Below are 847 nucleotides of genomic sequence, written 5' to 3' on the forward strand. Positions count from 1 at the left end.
CTGGACCAACATATTTGACTCCTCTGTGAGCATCTGAAATAATTTAATGTTTGCAGCCAAGATATTGCTTATACAATGCCAAATTCCTTAAGACGCTTCGTCTTATAACAATAGTTGTTGTTTGAGTGTTAGCAATTTTGCCGACTTGCTTTATATATAGGAGATGAAACATAGAGAAAAGTTGCAGTTCAGGAATAAACCAGCAGTTGTAATATTCAACAGGTACACAATTCAGAAGATTTATCTCAGCCTCTTCATGCCTGTCCATTGGATTTGGATCCCTACACCCTAGAAAGCTCTACAAGTGTATCCTCCAACTGTAGGTGAACAATTTGATATGTTCTTGTTTACCAAACCCTTTCCCCATGCAAAAATTCGGATAGGTCGATCAATCTGTAATTTCTCATTGGTGTCTTTCTCTAGCTGCAAGCAGTACTTATCAAAGTTCTCAACACTTACGTGCAGTCGGAAATCAAGGGCTGCCAAGAATTTCATCTCCAGCTTGTTCAGTTCTGTTGTGGTTATTCCTCCTACTTTTGCATAATAAGCATTGTTGTAGCAGCTGAAAAAGTGCGAAAATCTCAATTGTATAGAAAAGACATAAAAACTCAGATTAGGAAGGATACTTACTCATCATCTACAAACTTGACAGCCAACATGATGCTAGTGATGAGAAGCCGGTGAACATTAAGAGAGGTGAGTAAACAATGAGTCAGATTGAGGAATCTCTCCAAATATATGTATGCAACCACGAAACAGGAAGGACTGCAGTTGGAGTACTTAAAAATGCGCTCAATGTACTGCTGAACAGTCAAAACAGGGGCTCTTGTCCCATGGAAGACAGTCA

At 39.1% G+C, this 847-nt stretch overlaps 1 protein-coding gene across 1 annotated transcript; it reads right to left on the minus strand.

Moving 5' to 3' along the window:
* Window positions 1-223: 223 nt before the first annotated feature.
* LOC102588031 (cyclin-P3-1-like) lies at window positions 224-842 on the minus strand (the record flags this gene model as incomplete). Its single annotated transcript, XM_006368065.2, has 2 exons — window positions 224-562; window positions 631-842. Coding segments are annotated over 2 exons (486 nt in total), but the record flags the coding sequence as incomplete, so codon positions are not given.
* Window positions 843-847: the final 5 nt, after the last annotated feature.

This window comes from Solanum tuberosum, unplaced genomic scaffold, assembly GCF_000226075.1.
Source record: "Solanum tuberosum cultivar DM 1-3 516 R44 unplaced genomic scaffold, SolTub_3.0 contig02010, whole genome shotgun sequence".
Lineage (NCBI taxonomy): Eukaryota > Viridiplantae > Streptophyta > Magnoliopsida > Solanales > Solanaceae > Solanum > Solanum tuberosum.